This window comes from Corapipo altera, unplaced genomic scaffold, assembly GCF_003945725.1.
Source record: "Corapipo altera isolate COAL_440 unplaced genomic scaffold, ASM394572v1 23, whole genome shotgun sequence".
NCBI classification, from domain to species: domain Eukaryota; kingdom Metazoa; phylum Chordata; class Aves; order Passeriformes; family Pipridae; genus Corapipo; species Corapipo altera.
Window position 1 is genome coordinate 9,332,276 of NW_020884878.1, and position 14,815 is coordinate 9,347,090.

The window sequence follows — 14,815 nt, forward strand, 5'->3', positions numbered from 1 at the left end:
AGGGACTTATTCAATGGAAATTTTCTACTGCCATTTTTGGTAAAAGCGAAATAGCACGAGCTGTTAAAAATTAAGATATACTTAGTTTGAAGAGTCCAAGGTATCACTGCTAAATTTTGCAAAGAAAAGACTTGTTATAAGTTCCTCATTTGTGTTGTTATCACAAACCATATGTCTAATTCAGAAGTATCTACTACTTAATTATAAAGAAGGTCTTAGGTTAAGTTTCTACCTCTCAGTGATGACTTTCAGGTGTCGGGTATTATTTTGAAGTACATGGGTTTGGGGTTTTTTGTTTGTTTGGGGTCTTGGGGGTTTTTTTTGTTGGTTGGTTTTTTTAGAAATTGATGGTGTTTCTCACTGTCAGTACTGTTTTCATAAAAATAATCTAATGTAGATAGTATGGAATTGTAATACACTATTAACACAAGTATTTCTAAAAAAAACCCCAAATTATAAGTCATACTACTACCTGGGGGGAAAAAAAAAAAAACCAAAACAACTGAGAACACCTGAATGTGTTCATTTCAGTTTTTCTTTATTATCTGCCCAGGAATTATACTTCATACAGTACTTCTAAGTCCTATAAAGCCAAGTGTTCAAACCACCCTTTTTAAAGGTATAGTTATATTTTACTTATTTAGCAGTGTATCTCTTTATTACAGGGAAAGAAAATACTATATCTCATTAAATGAGTGCTATTTCTCTCAAAATCACACTGTCCTCTTGGTCTTAAGCTATAACCATTTCATTCTCACATAACACATGATACTCATGTTATATCCATTTAAATTACTCTTGTCACTTCCGTAAAGTGTAAAACACCGTATCTAGCACGTATATGTTCTCTGTTGGTTTTCTCTACATCTGAAAAATTTGAACCTACATGAAGAGCAGATAATACATGTTGGAACTCCCTAACTCCAAGTAATTGCTGACATTTAAAAAATAAGAAGAAATAAGTAAGAGCAGATTTCCTCATTTTCCCAGTTTCTAATCTGTTCCTACCATACAAGTATGCAGTAGCCCATCTTTTTCCTTAGTGACAGATCATAGAAGTTTATTTTAAACACAGATAGCAAGTCAAAAGTGTTTATGAACAACAGATATTTAGCAACTAATTGCCACTGAGAGTGATACAGATTACTGAAGCTATGCTTTCAGAGATTAAAAGAAATATTTGTCTCAGAGCAAGGGTAAGATGTTCTCTTATCTGGCAGAGCACTATACACTGCTATGAATTTCAGCAGAACATGCCAAGGCATCTACAATTTAAACGGGAGAAGAGTGTGAAGAGGGAAAAAAAAATTCAAAACATCTAGCTTTCAGATGGAGATTTGACCAAGAGAGCCACATTTGCTGCATACAGATGAATGCATATAAAGATCTATTTTGTAAAGGTTACTAACTAAAGCTTTAAAATTAACCTACTAAGAGAAAATAGAAAATATTCAGCAATTTGAATTAAAGCAAGCTCCATAATACCACTCCACAGTTAAAATAAATAAAATTAGATCAAAGAAATTTTGCGCAAAACAGAAAACCTGGATACATAATGTTGAGCAAGAGAAGATTTTATTGCTAGAACTGGTAAAATGGCTAAGGTGGTACACAAAAAAACTATGTTAAAATAGAGATTATTTCAAATGACATTAAATGCTTCCTATTTTTTCCTAGATGTGAAAGAAACAAAGAAGAGGTGCCAGGGAACTTATTAGCAAACTCTTGAGCAGAAACTGATTTGTTTGTAGCCTATTTTTACTTAAAAAAAATAATATAACTTAACAGTGCTCTTTTATGTGTTTTCAAATTTAAACTCCAAAGATGAACATAAAAGCCATCCAAACGTTTTAAAGTTTTTATCATGCAAAAGGTATAGAAACAAAACACAGACACATTATGAAGGTCATCAGTCTCTTTTAATGGGGGAACTGTATTTTTTAGATTAGTACAAAACCAACCAACCACCCAACACAAACAAGTGTAAAATATATTTGATCTCGATTCAAGAAAAATGGGTCTCCAATTTCAACTGAGGGCAAAGAAGATGTAGTCCAGATTTTAATAATCCATATTTATTGTAAAAATACAACTTTCAGCAAGTCTGTATACATTTAACAAGCTTCTGCCCCACAAGCATATTACTAGAAACCCTAAAAATGTGAAGTGTGAACTTCAGTATTTCCCTTAGAGACATTACAAAATCAGAAAAGCTGGGTGTGAAAAGAATTAATGAAGATCCAAAAGCCTTAAGTTTTAATGAAAAAAAACCCTAGTAATAACTAGTACATCTCATAGTTAGTCAACACAATTGCAAAAATATCTTTTATTATCAGAGTGAACTGTTGACTATATTGACAGAAGAAAACACAGTTTCACGTACTTATTCATCTTAAATATTGACCTTCAGAATAAGTTCTTTTAACATCTTTTTTCTGGGAGGTAAGACCCATTTTTAGAATGCTTACTGACAGCACTTAAGAACATTTCTGTTAGTCAAACCAGCTGATACATCTTCAATTTTACTGGTAGCATACCAACTGTATAGTTAACTGTTGACATTCTAAATATCTGGTCAGGGACTAACTGGTTCCTGAAATACATGCTTAAGACTCAAAAAAGTACCTGAGGAAATTATTCACTTTCTGAGAGAAAGGACAGTAGCACATTCACTCTCCCACTTTATAGAAAAATCCTAACAAAACACATTTTGGACATCTAATATATTTATATATTAAAGATCCCGTGCTACAGAGCATTATTAGGTATTTCAACTGATAAACTTAAAATATTCTGCCATGCCATAAAATACATACTTGTACTTCTGAAAGAAGTTTGGAGCTTCAAAAAGTTTGGACCACTCTGCCTTACTCAGCAAAATTTCATCTGTGATAGCAAGACCTAAATTATAAAAAAAAAAAATAAAAATAAAAATTTATACTTTATTTTTTAAAATACAGTTTAGTACCCAAAGCAAAGACAGTTTATTAACTTAGCAAAGGTTACTACAAATTATTTCCTCCCTTCAAATTCACAGCAATTTATGAACAAGGTTTAAAGTCCAGTCATACTTTAAGTGGTCATTAGTTCTACAAATCATGTGATTAAAAAAACCTCAGTAAGGTCCGTATAGAAATGTATTTTAATTCAAACTGATAACTTCACATGGTTTTGCTCTGCAGTGTAACAGCTCAATTTAACCTTTTGTATATGTCACAATAACTACTTAGTTTAAAGAACAAAGATATAGTTTTCTTTACATTATTTGAATCATCCCTTGTGCAAGGCATTGTACAAGGCAAAGAAACAGTGAGACAGTAAGCTACTGCTCTGGCTGAGAGAACTACTGGTAGTTGTTCCCTGCATCAAATCTACTTCTTGCTTTGATAACATCTTCTCTTATCTGCTATAATTATTCAAGCACATCACTAGGATAAATCCAGAGGACTCATCTTCGAGCAAGTATAATTTCTCATATGGAACTACTACGCTTATCATCCATGTTGCACAACACAATCTAAAGCAGTAAAATAAAGTTATTGTACAATTAGTTCTAATTTTCAGAGCACAAGGCATTCTATTTAATTACCTCAGTTTCTAAGCATGAAGGACAGATCTGCAGAAGTGTCTACTAAATTTGCAACTTTAAGCATTGTTAAGCCTAACAGGCCGAGCTCTACCTCCCTCGAAATAGAGTCTCATGTCAATATGTTATTTAACATCCACCCACCTCCCCCCTCGCAAAGCATACCCACAATGAAACTATTTTAAATCTGTCTGAAAACATATAGAGAGCATAAGATAATACTTACCTTGTTTAAATTCCTCAACCATGACCATCCGTGTGGAAACGGACACATTGTACGTGGAGTTCTGCTGTGGGTATGCTGGTGTAATTATAGGCATAAGATGGTACCTATCACTGGGGTTTACCTACATATAACAACAGCCAATCAGTTTTCTTCAAGCATACATATCAGTTAACAAATTTGGATTTCTCCTTTCACTACAACCAAGTCTTAAGTTCTAAGAGACCTTAGTTTGCAAAGCAAGAGTTCAGAGAAAGTTTAGAAAACAGGATAATGGCTTTCACAAAGGACATTATTCTGACCCAAGTGATGTGGGAGGGCAGTAACCTGTCAGCACATCAAGTTGCAGGAATTTCTGAGTCCTGAACAGAACAATTTCCCTCTTCAATAGAAATCAGCTTGTGATCATATGAAACCAAGGATACCTCATCACCATATGAGCACCTTCTGCAGAATGACTGTCTTCAGACCTTGCAAAAGATGTTTTATACTTTATTTCTGCAACATTACTGAAAATTAAGAGCCAGTTTAAGAAAAGAGGCTCTAGGCAACCTGACAGAAGCATCACTTGCATTAACGTATCTTTTATTAAAGGGCACACAGGGTAACAAAAAAAAGGGACACAACATACACACAAAAAATACATTAAAAATATAATTAGGTTAGCAAACTTGTAGAAGGTAGATAAAGCCACCATTAATTTACCCCACTTTCATTAGCTACTACAACACAGACAGTTCCCGTCACACACTGACCTCAAACCCCCTGTCTCAGGAATAACAGACTCAAGAACAAGTTTTCAACTGTCTCTTGAATTTAAATGTGAACTTTTGTCAACCAGCAAAAAACAGATTTGAAGTACAAAGGGGCATACAACCCAACCTCTGATGCTTACACTAGTCACCAAAAAAAAAGATTAGTTGAACACCAACTATTCTATGATTGACAAAACAGCATTGAACACACTCATGCTATGCCCTCCTGAAACCTCAGAATGTGAGCCGTGCATCTGCTGCAAACTGTTTTATTGACTGCCTGAAGGACATTAATGTCCAATGTCTTTAGTGTAAGTGCTACAAAAATGGAGATCAAATATTATAAATAATATACAAAGCAACTAAAAGACTTCAAGTTATGATCTTCTTTGGTCCAAGATGAAAAGACACATTGCTACAATTATATGGAACCAAACCTATCCAGGTGTGACTGTTGCACTAAAGTGAATTCAAGATACTTGCAAAAGTAACAAATTTAAAGTCATAAGCAAACCATTTTAAGATTAGCAATTTTTCAAAAATGCATTGATTTAAGACATATATCTAATTATGCTTAATTTTTATTAAGATCACCTATTGCAAGAGTTGGGAGCAAATAGTACATTGTTCAGCAAGTGTGCTTCAAGCGTTCAGTTCAGAAAATTAGGGTAAACTTTGTTCCATATTCAGGAGAACTAGAGGTTACTTTCGAAGAAGATATAACACCACAACATTAAGTTTAATAAACCCAAAATGAAGTTCACCTAGGATTCTTTAAGCAACCAAATTTATTGTACAGTGTGACTTAGAGGGGAAAAAATAACACACTAACCCTTGGGTCCCATACAGGCAAATTAAGATTGCATTCTTCTGGCTGTTTCAATAGCACTGGATTTGGCCATTCCCTGTTCAAAAAGATTGTAGCACTGAATAAGACTATTGGATACAACCATGTATGTTCAACAAACAATACTTTTGAATGCGATCCTTCTTAACTCTGCTCTCAATATAAACCACCATTTCCTCAAGACTAGGCTGGTCTAACAGGGGTTGTTTAAATAAGCTGTATTGCTGAACTACAATACAGCAGTTATTAGCTTCTCCAGGGCAGCAGAACAATGAATTTTCTGTCTTTTATAACTACTGGTTTAGGTAACTAAGTTAAACTCCTCTAAATTCTTCCTAAAATATACCAATCAAAGAGAAATTCCTCTGTGAAGATTGACATTGGGTCCACCTTCGAGCTCGCTGTTTCATGGGCGAACTACAGAAAAAACAGCCAGCACGTTTACAGCATCATAGCATCATTACAAACCATATGTATTGAAACAAAATTACAACCAAGACAAAAAGAAACCACGTTGAACGAAACACTAAAAATAACCATTCTGTTCTTCAAGTTGTCTTACCCCCCTGAATAGAGCTATCTTCCTATAAAGAGTACAAGTCAGTTAATCTCTTGGAATTTGTACATTAATGCTCCTATGTTATGCATGTATAAAATGGACAGAAGTACAAGAAACACATTAAAAAGACTGCAACCCATTACCATCTACTATTTAATGTGGGAAAAATATTACTTAACACTACATACCTCATGGAGGCTATAAAGCCTATGAATGAGACAGTGCAAGTGTGCAAGTATCTTCACATTAAGAAGAAAAAACACTATACTTGAAGTAAAGCAACACCTTAGTATAAAACCTTGGGACACAACACAGTGTCTCATGAAGAATACAGGTATCCAGACATGGTCTTTCAAGGAAAACAGTATTCATTTGTAATCTGCGAAGTTCACTTTTGTCCCATTCATTCTAAATTTATTTAGAATGTTCCCATCAGAGTTATTCAAACGATCTTTCTGAGGTAACTGGCTCAAGAGTATGAAACTGTTATGTAATCCTGAAACACCCACCACTCCACACTAACAAGATTCAAAACTACATTTTTGCCACTGCTCCTGCTAAACTGCATTTAAGCTATGTGCCTAAACCAGATACTGGCATAACTCCTTTATCAATTAACCCAGTACCCAAATGTTAAGAGATTTTAAATTTTGAGGTGTCTGCTATTATTTTGAACTATATTAAGTATTTCACCTGAAGATTAAAGTTGAGTTATAAAAAATACATGAGAAAATTTTAATTAGGAACTGGGTGGTTTCGGTTTGGGTACTTTAAGAACAAGATATGTTGGATGACTTATTGAAAATCTCAAGTGAACATATTTCTGGTGGCAAGAACAATGCTTCTAACTATGGTCTTAACCTGGTAACAGCTAAAAATAGTACCATAAAAACAGGACTAAAATTTAGTGTCTACAAACAATTTTATTTTAGTTTAATCTAAATTAAAACAAAACAAAAAAAAAAAACATACCATTTAGAAAATACCAAGAAAAATTTATGTACAAGAGTTGATGCTATTGCATTTGGATAAAGCTGGCAAGTTCTTGCTACTAGCATAGCCCAGGAAACACCGCCAAGGAAACCTAGTATATTGGAATAGATGTTGTGGCCTGTGGATTGAGAAGAAAAGAGATAAAAAGAGAGATATCAGTAACCAATAAGAGGTAATGAAAACTTCACAAATTTTGGAATAAAACTGCTTACGTTTTGCCCACAGTTTGATAGCTCTCAGTGTTAACCTGAAGTTGTCAATGTTTGGTACTAGATGCAGAATTTCATCGGTTACCCGGCAACCTGCAAAAGAAAGAATCCATTACGATTGCTGCCTCCAAAGTTTTTGCTTGCTTATCCTCCTTCACCTCCAAAGCTATCAAACTTTTTAGATCAGGATGCTGGAAACTCATGTCATATTCTGATCAGTTTTGTTTTGAATTAGAAAGCTTAACATATTTTCATTTGACTTTTTCTTCATTTTTACAGCAGCACTCAGGTAGACAATTCATGTGTGCGTAACTAGTTTTGGACTGCTACTTGATTTTCTGTTACTAATGAACTGTACAAGGTGTTGAACAAACAAACAAGTTCTGCTGCTATGTGAATACATGCAGTTTATCATAGAATGCAAGGGCAAATTAAAAAAGGTATGAGTCTTCATGAACCTACAGAAAACCTGCTAGTCATAGGTGAAAGCTTTGAATTTATAAAAACCGGCTAAAAAGAATATTTTTTAAACATACGAGTTGTATCGCTACTATGGGATATTTTCAGACTTAAGATCACATTACAGACAGCAATATTAACTGTTTGACTTTTTTTTTTAATCAGGAATAGTTTTTCATTGTTACTAAGTAGTTGCAGAGAACTGTTTGTAAGAAAATAGTGTTATCTAAGACTAAGGGTTCCTTTCAAAGCAAGTAAGAGGCAAGTATGAATTCTAGAGACTGCACAGATATGAATTTCACAAAACAGTATAAGCAGTTGTGATAATCTCAAATCATCAAGTTTTTAGCTCATAACAGAAATCAGTGATATCTCACATGCTCCTCTTTCCTACCAAGCTGCATCCAAGCTGAAGCCCCTACTATCCTGTATGTAAATTACCATTTTTTAAGCTACGGTACTGTAGGGAAGTTAAGGTTACACAAATTATTAGTAAGCTACTAAAGACCTGAATTCAAACTGACAAGGATTTTGATATGTTCAATCTGAAGACATTTTATGTATGTTTATGCACAATAAAACACACACAAATTAAAAACTGAACACATCGTTATTTACAGAAATAGGTAGTGCTCCGTAGAAGTCTTGCAACTCCCATTAATTTCTAGAACCATTTAATAACCAAATAAAATTAAAAAATTATAAACACTCTGGCCAACAAGAAACAACCCTTCTCTCCAAAAAGATACATAAAACTGTCTACAATTTTATTTCTAGATATGAAGCTGCTGTATTTTCAGTCAAGTCCATAACTACTGTATCAAAGAACTTAGAATACTCATTTTAAGATTAGACAAGAAGTTGATACACAAAACCATCCATACATACCATTAAGACTTCGTATGCATCTAATGTCTAAATTTTTAAGTAGGCTGTCGTCTCGTAGGTCTAAGTCTTCAGGAATAGTTTGCAGTGCTAATCTTGCAAACAAAATATCAATCTTAAAAAAACCAAAAGAGATAAGACATTAGAAAACTGTTCTTCCTTCTGTAGAATTACTTCTATAAGTCATTTTCATCAAGTTTACTAATAAAACCAGTAGTCTTCCCAGTACAAAGAATCCCTTTAAATAATACATGCTAACATCCTTCACAGACATTAGAAGAAACACTTTCAGATGCTTCATCTATCTTTTGGTTCCTTTTCCAAGAGGATAAAATACACATTAAGATTTATATAGAACCAGGACAAACAACAACTATATTGACTATTTTTATGTAAATAAAAATCCTCTGGGGACAAGCACCACTTTTAGGTCCAGAATATAAAATTCTACCACATCAGAGTAAGCCATGAAAACATAACTCTAGTTTTAACCTAAATATTCTCAAATATTCCAGAGAAGAATTCTAGAGAAGACTGAGGGGAGACCTCACTGCAGACTTCAATATCCTCATGAGGGGAAATGGAGGGGTGGGTACAGATCTCTTCACTCTTGAGACCAGTGACAGGACCTAAGGAAACGGCACGAAGCTGAGTCATGAGAGATTTAAGCTGGATATCCGGAAAAGGTTCTTCACCCAGACCACGGCTGGGCACTGGAACAGACGCCCCTAGGGAAATGACCACAGCCCCAAGCCTGTCCAAGAAGCATTTGGACAACATTCTCAGGCACATGGTGGGGTTCTTGGGGTGTTCTGTGCAGGGCCAGGAGCTGGACTCGATGATCCTTGTGGATCCCTTACAACTCAGTATGTTCTATGATTCTACAAAAATTATCACTGAATTACAGAAAAAGTAGAAGACCTTTCCCATCTAGCCCTGTAAAGCACACACATAACTAGCTGCCTCTGCACAGGACCAGTATTTATGAGGAGTCTACATATCTGACTACAGAAAACAAAGGTCTGAAAATTCAGCAAGCTGCTGAGCAAGTGTATACATTTTGAAATTACGTACAATTTCTTTGCTATTACTTCTAAAATACTTTACATCATAACAGCTTTTCTAGGCCAAGATCATCTGAAATACTATTCAGCACTGAGCTAGAGTTTTATACTGCCCCATACACAAGGACACTGCACAGAGTGGAGAAGTCAGTCTGCCTTTTTATCAGTCAGTTGATGATAATACAAAGCATATATCAGCAGCTTGTCTGGTAGACAACAAGGGCACTTCACCAGATGAGGCTTTTAAACATAAACTGGTATCACTTGACCTACAAGACAATGAAATATCCAGTGCTATTGCATCAAGAACAAAACTGGTTTAGTTACATTAAAATTATTTCAGATAAAATGAAGCTGAAGATACCTTAAAGACCTTTTTGTAGGTACTTAAAACTTTGCATCAGCCTGTTATAAACTATGAAGCACTTCACAGAAAAGTAATATATGAAGTATTCAATGCATTTCTTATTTCGAAGTCCTTTATAGCTGGTCTTATCAACAATCTGCATTGCAAGCAGAAGTTCCTACTTAAGTCAAAAGTACTACTTTTCAATGTAAAATAAGTTCAAAATTAACTTCAGCTTCAAGTTCTGCTCTGATCTCTAGAAGGTCTAGCACTAAAGATTCAAAGCTCATTAACAATAAAAGGATTTTTCAAATAAAGAAATTAATAGTCTGTCCTATGTAACTGAGGGGACAAGGGGGAGGCAATCAGTATTCTACATGAAGAACAAAAAAATCAAGAAGGTTGTTGTTTATTTTAAGCAATAACATAAAATCCATATGTAAAAACTGGTATTGTAAAAAACTTCTGAAGTTTTACTGAAAGGATCATCACAAAGCTAAACTCCTTTTCCTCAGTTCTAACTCCTGACACGTTTTGTCCGGATTCGCAAAAGGAAAATTAAATTAAAATCTTTTGACACTGACAAAACTGATCATGACAATCATCAGAAATTGTGGTCCAACACTTGTATATACAAAGAGTGTGCTTGCCATAAGATAGCATTCAAGACCAGAAAACTCTCATGCACTGTCAGCAACATGAGTTAAGTCTCAGTCATAAACCTAAGCCCATTAGAGCCCATCATAAATTACTATACTGGAACAAGATACTACTTTTAGAGCAAACAGTCCCTTTTTTTCCCTATTTAGGCTTGTACTTTGAAGTTCATGTTTTCAGTAGGAGACACAACACTGGCTTCAATGCAAATAACTGGGGAAAAAAAAAACAAGCATACAGCAAGTTTCGACATTTAGAATGAATACATCAGCTATGTAAATAGAAAACAGATTCTCCAGAAAAATGTTTCTAATACCCAACTGTAGATAAACAGTAATAAAATGGTTGACTCAGATGCAGAATCACAGGCTATGTTACTGCACAGTATCACATTTCTCTGCACATTGCTTTCACTGGGAGAATACACCTCTTTGCCTAAGTGTCAACTAACACAAATGTTGATGAAAAGACAAGTTGGATCAATGAGGGCAAAGGTTCATCTTCCCAACACACAAAAATTGCCAGTCCCCTAACTATGACCATTATAACTGCAAGGTAGAAATTTAACTCAGAGTGGGAGAGAAGGAACTGTCCCATCTTGCATACAATACTATCCCATGTCATTTGCTAGAAGATTAGCATGGGAATTCTTTCCCCACTGTGAAGTACCCCTCTTACACCCACCAGTTACTGGTTGATGTAATCCAACTACAAGTCTGATGAAGTGTATAAATAGTCCATGTGTTTTTGTCTTGTCCTCAAAAAAAGATGACATATTGACTATATAAGTCAGAGAACCATTACCAGAACATTATTCCTGTTTTCTTAGAAAAAAAATCAAGTTAAGCAAGTTCAGCGCTCCATGACAGATGATCAGTCAGGCTTACAGGCACCAAAACCATTGTTTTGGTCATGTGTTTACAGACACATGAAGAGATCAGGACAAAGGGGATACCCAGTTTGCCTTCAGCAGTACATTTTTGAGAACTAAAGACCACAACTTCCTATAATGTAAGACACTAAAACACGTTTCTCATGCTTGGACAGTTAACCATTAGCAGTCAAAACATTATAGAGGTCACACTATGAATATAACTTCTATTCAATGTTACCTCTAAATAATGCCAATACTGGTACTCTACAGGTCAGTAAACTAGTCAGTACAAGTGGGTAGCAGTGCCAAAAAAAGAACAAGGAGATATTCTGCATACAGATTTAAGTTTGTCAAGAAAAAATTCTTCCAGTCTTAAATCTCCACACAACTGAGGACTGATGTCAAGCACTTGGGTATGAACTTAAGAGTCACTTAAATAGCACTCATATTAATAAATGAGTTATAAAGATCTTAAACATTGTTTTAACCACGTTCTACCAAAACAAATTAAAATATGATCTTTACCTCTATTCCATCAAAACAAAGTTTAATAACTGGGACAAAAGCTTCTTCAACAGCCTGGGGGAAAAAAAGTTGTATTTTATTTTAAGTATAGAGAACATTTACAAACAATAGCTACCAGGTCTAAACAATTATAACAAAATGCTACTTCTGTTTTCAGCTTGATTTTTGTTATCAATGTCTTTCTCCACTTTTGAGGATTTATGCAGTAAGCACTAACCTACTACGTGCTGCAGCTGCCAAAATGTTCATTATAATCCAGACTTGTACCAACCAGCTCTGCTGATGTTACCCCAGGGTCCAACCCTCTGTCTCCCTACATACAGGACATGATCAAGCATCTTTTACTCCTCACAAGTACCTCTAAGTATTCCAAGGCCAAGCTATGGGGATTCTTAGTCTAAAAGGTCTCTTATTTCTGTTTCTACAGGCAGTATTTTATGAGAAATGAGAAGACAACTGTGTAACCATGGAGTCTGACTTGAGATTAGCTCAGATGGCAGAGCATGGTGCTAATAACACCAAGGTCGTGGGTTGGATCCCTGTATGGGCCATTTGCTGAAGAGCTGGACTCAATGATCCCTGTGGGTCCCTCCCAACTCAGAAGATTCTGTGATTCACCTAAACCAGTTGCAAGTCACCAGTCTCCAGAGCTTGAGCATCTTTTCTAAATGTGGTAAATAATAAGGTACTTTTACAAACAGTAGCCATGATGAAACTCTAGGACTTCACGTTTACTCTGCCATCAGCTCTGAATACCATTTTCCTGAACTGAGCATCCAAACTAAATGCAGATCTGTAGTACACTGGTTTTGTAAAAGCAAAGAATGCTGCCTAGCCACTAAATACTATGAACTAGTATACACTGTTCCAATAGTGTTTCAGTTCTTAACAAGAGGAGGAGACAATGTTTACTTAAGGTTATGTTAACATTACTGGTTGGCAGGATGAATCCTAAGCAAAACACCAAAGTTCACAAGTCTCTCACACTCACTCACTAGAGCAACCATTAGGAAAGTCTACGTTCCCCAAAAGATGGAAATGTACAAACTTTCTTAGAACTAGCCTGAATGATTTAAAAGTGTTGACTCCCCAACCTAAAAGTTATTTGCATCACTGCAGGGCTACACTGAACAGCATACATACCTTGCTGCCAAATCAACTACATCACCTGGAGTTAAGAGTTTACAGCAAAGTTGAATGGAAATCTGAAAATCTGAATCCTCTCAATTATAGCATGTGGATTTAAAGATTACTAGAAGTGTTCAGATAATAAAGCATTCAAAACAGTTGTTTCACTGCATATAGTATTACCAGCAGATGTTTGCACTACCCTGGTAGTTACCAACTACAGGATGCATAGAGTGGAAGAATGTTGCAGACACAGTTCTGTTTATTTTATGAGAGCAGGACTAAAAACAAAGACTTGCCAGCAACTATCTTCATCTATAAAAAAAGAATTGCAGCACCAAAAATTTACTCTGAGTCGATATTGAGACGATTAAAGCTCCCACCAGTTCGCCTAGCAAGGCTTGTCATTTAGATATAACAGAAACAAAATACTGTGTATACTACTGTCTTCCACTACTACAAAGGATATCTTCATTTTTACACACTAAAAATCTTGCACAAGCATCTAATAATGAGACACACTAAAAATACAACTTCCCTTTTCAAATGCACAGCCAATATAAAAGGTTTAATTAATATCAACCAGTGTAACCGGTTATATGAGCACGAAATCATAAGAAAGCAGCATAAAACCTTCATTAAACACACACAAGTTTGGTCCTGATCCTTTTCAGTCAAACATTTACATTGGTACATGCCTGCTGCTAGAAAGTAAGTAGAAATTTTGCCATACCAACACACATACTAGGAAATGGTTCTGCCATCCAGATTTTTAAATAAGTGTCACCATTAAGTGGGAGCAGAGAATATTTGGAAGAATCTCTATTTCAGCTCTGGTGATAGGTTTTGCTGCAGGTGAAGTAAAAATCCACTGCAAGCCTTAATACTAAAGTTATAGATACTTATTTAATGCATCACTATTCACTTTTCCGAATCCTCAGGTGAGTGAGCTGTACCAGACATTTCACATACCCTCAGATCTTTCACTTCTTCTTGCTGTTTTAGTTTTTCATAAAATGATGTGAAAAAATCACTTCTTTCAACATGTCTTGGTGCAACACACAGGGCATCAATATCAGCACCTGAAATTGTTAATTAGCAGAAGTAAATTACTCAACACTTCACATGCATGGAATGCCACCAATAGACAATTTTCTTTTCTTTAAATTAAACAAGAATATTTTTTTTCTTATCATGTGGAATGTTTTTTCTTTGGAAATGCTAAGTCAAATGAAAAAAGTTTACGGCAATTAAACATACTGAACACACACATACACTCATTTCAATTGTGGAACATTTGTAGTAATTTTCAAAGAACAAAACATAAGAATCTAAGTATAAAACTTCCTCTATTTTTAAATAATTTCCAAATTTTTTGTCTGTTTCTCAATCCATGATAAAAACATAATATAGGAATATATTTCTTTTATTTATAATGAAGACCATATGGTTGACCAAAAAAATGAAGAACTTTAACACCACCTCAAAAGACAGCAAGATCAGTGATTAGCTCAAACACACGGATTTTTATCATAAAAGTAAATGTTACCTTTTGTATGAACCCCTAATCTATAGGATCCAAATGTAAAAATTTTTCCTCCAACGTTTTCTATTACAGACTGTGGAAGATTCTAAACAGAGGAAATAAGATTGATTATTTTACTTTAACAAGTTGTAACAACACACACAATTTATTTTAAAACAA

At 34.9% G+C, this 14,815-nt stretch overlaps 1 protein-coding gene across 4 annotated transcripts in view; it reads right to left on the reverse strand.

Annotated features, from left to right (window-relative positions):
• PAPOLA (poly(A) polymerase alpha) overlaps positions 1 to 14,815 on the reverse strand; it is a 44,865-nt gene that overhangs the window by 19,004 nt on the left and 11,046 nt on the right. For all 4 annotated transcript variants that reach the window (XM_027637649.1, XM_027637647.1, XM_027637645.1 and 1 more), the window contains exons 4-12: positions 14,660 to 14,741; positions 14,083 to 14,192; positions 11,983 to 12,036; positions 8,520 to 8,631; positions 7,176 to 7,265; positions 6,943 to 7,081; positions 5,397 to 5,469; positions 3,813 to 3,933; positions 2,817 to 2,901 (exon numbers count right to left, since the gene is read on the reverse strand). In XM_027637649.1, the coding sequence (XP_027493450.1) occupies positions 2,817 to 2,901; positions 3,813 to 3,933; positions 5,397 to 5,469; positions 6,943 to 7,081; positions 7,176 to 7,265; positions 8,520 to 8,631; positions 11,983 to 12,036; positions 14,083 to 14,192; positions 14,660 to 14,741 (866 nt within the window). The remainder of the gene's footprint in view (positions 1 to 2,816; positions 2,902 to 3,812; positions 3,934 to 5,396; positions 5,470 to 6,942; positions 7,082 to 7,175; positions 7,266 to 8,519; positions 8,632 to 11,982; positions 12,037 to 14,082; positions 14,193 to 14,659; positions 14,742 to 14,815) is intronic.